This window comes from Sinocyclocheilus grahami, unplaced genomic scaffold (genome assembly GCF_001515645.1).
Source record: "Sinocyclocheilus grahami isolate Dianchi unplaced genomic scaffold, SAMN03320097.WGS_v1.1 scaffold3224.1, whole genome shotgun sequence".
Classification (NCBI taxonomy): domain Eukaryota; kingdom Metazoa; phylum Chordata; class Actinopteri; order Cypriniformes; family Cyprinidae; genus Sinocyclocheilus; species Sinocyclocheilus grahami.
The window spans coordinates 2561-3144 of NW_015508380.1; the positions used below are offsets into that span (position 1 = coordinate 2561).

A 584-nucleotide genomic window follows, 5' to 3' on the forward strand; every position below is an offset into this window, starting at 1 on the left:
GAGTGTGTGGTGCCCGACTGGCTTCACGACATCATTCTGGGTTATGGAGATCCTGGTAGTGCCCATTACTCAAAGATGCCCAACCAGATTCCCTCTCTGGACTTCAACGACACCTTCCTGTCCATCGAGCACCTGAAGTCCTGTTTCCCCAATCACACGGTGAAGGTGACCGAGGAAGATCCCGCTCGACAGGTCCCGCCTTTCAGGTCAGGAATCCTCATTATTGGATAAATGTTGTGTGCTTTACAGTGCAAAATTTAGCTTTGATCCCAGCAATAAAATAAATTTTAACATGTATTCAAATAAAATTTTAAAGGTGCAATAGGTGATTGTCTTCAGAAACATTTTTTGTTATGCTGGTTGAAAGTCTCTTCACATCCCGATAGCAGTCATTAAGTTAAGTGGTGTAAATGTATTTATATGTAATTTTTAGGGCGGTGCTATTAATCGAAATCGTAATAAAATCGCGATTTGAGCTTGCGCGATTTCGAAATCTCTTTATAGCACGATTTTCCATGCCGCAGACCTCTCCGAACCAATCAGAATGCAGTGCGCCTAAATGGAGCACGAGAACAGAACAGACC

At 43.0% G+C, this 584-nt stretch overlaps 1 protein-coding gene across 1 annotated transcript in view; it reads left to right on the forward strand.

The window, feature by feature from the left end:
* Window positions 1-6: 6 nt before the first annotated feature.
* Window positions 7-584, forward strand: part of LOC107576107 (intron-binding protein aquarius-like) — a 17009-nt gene continuing 16431 nt past the window's right edge. Inside the window, exon 1 of the mRNA XM_016262365.1 lies at window positions 7-206. Within this exon, the coding sequence (XP_016117851.1) occupies window positions 76-206 (131 nt within the window). The 5' untranslated portion in view covers window positions 7-75. The remainder of the gene's footprint in view (window positions 207-584) is intronic.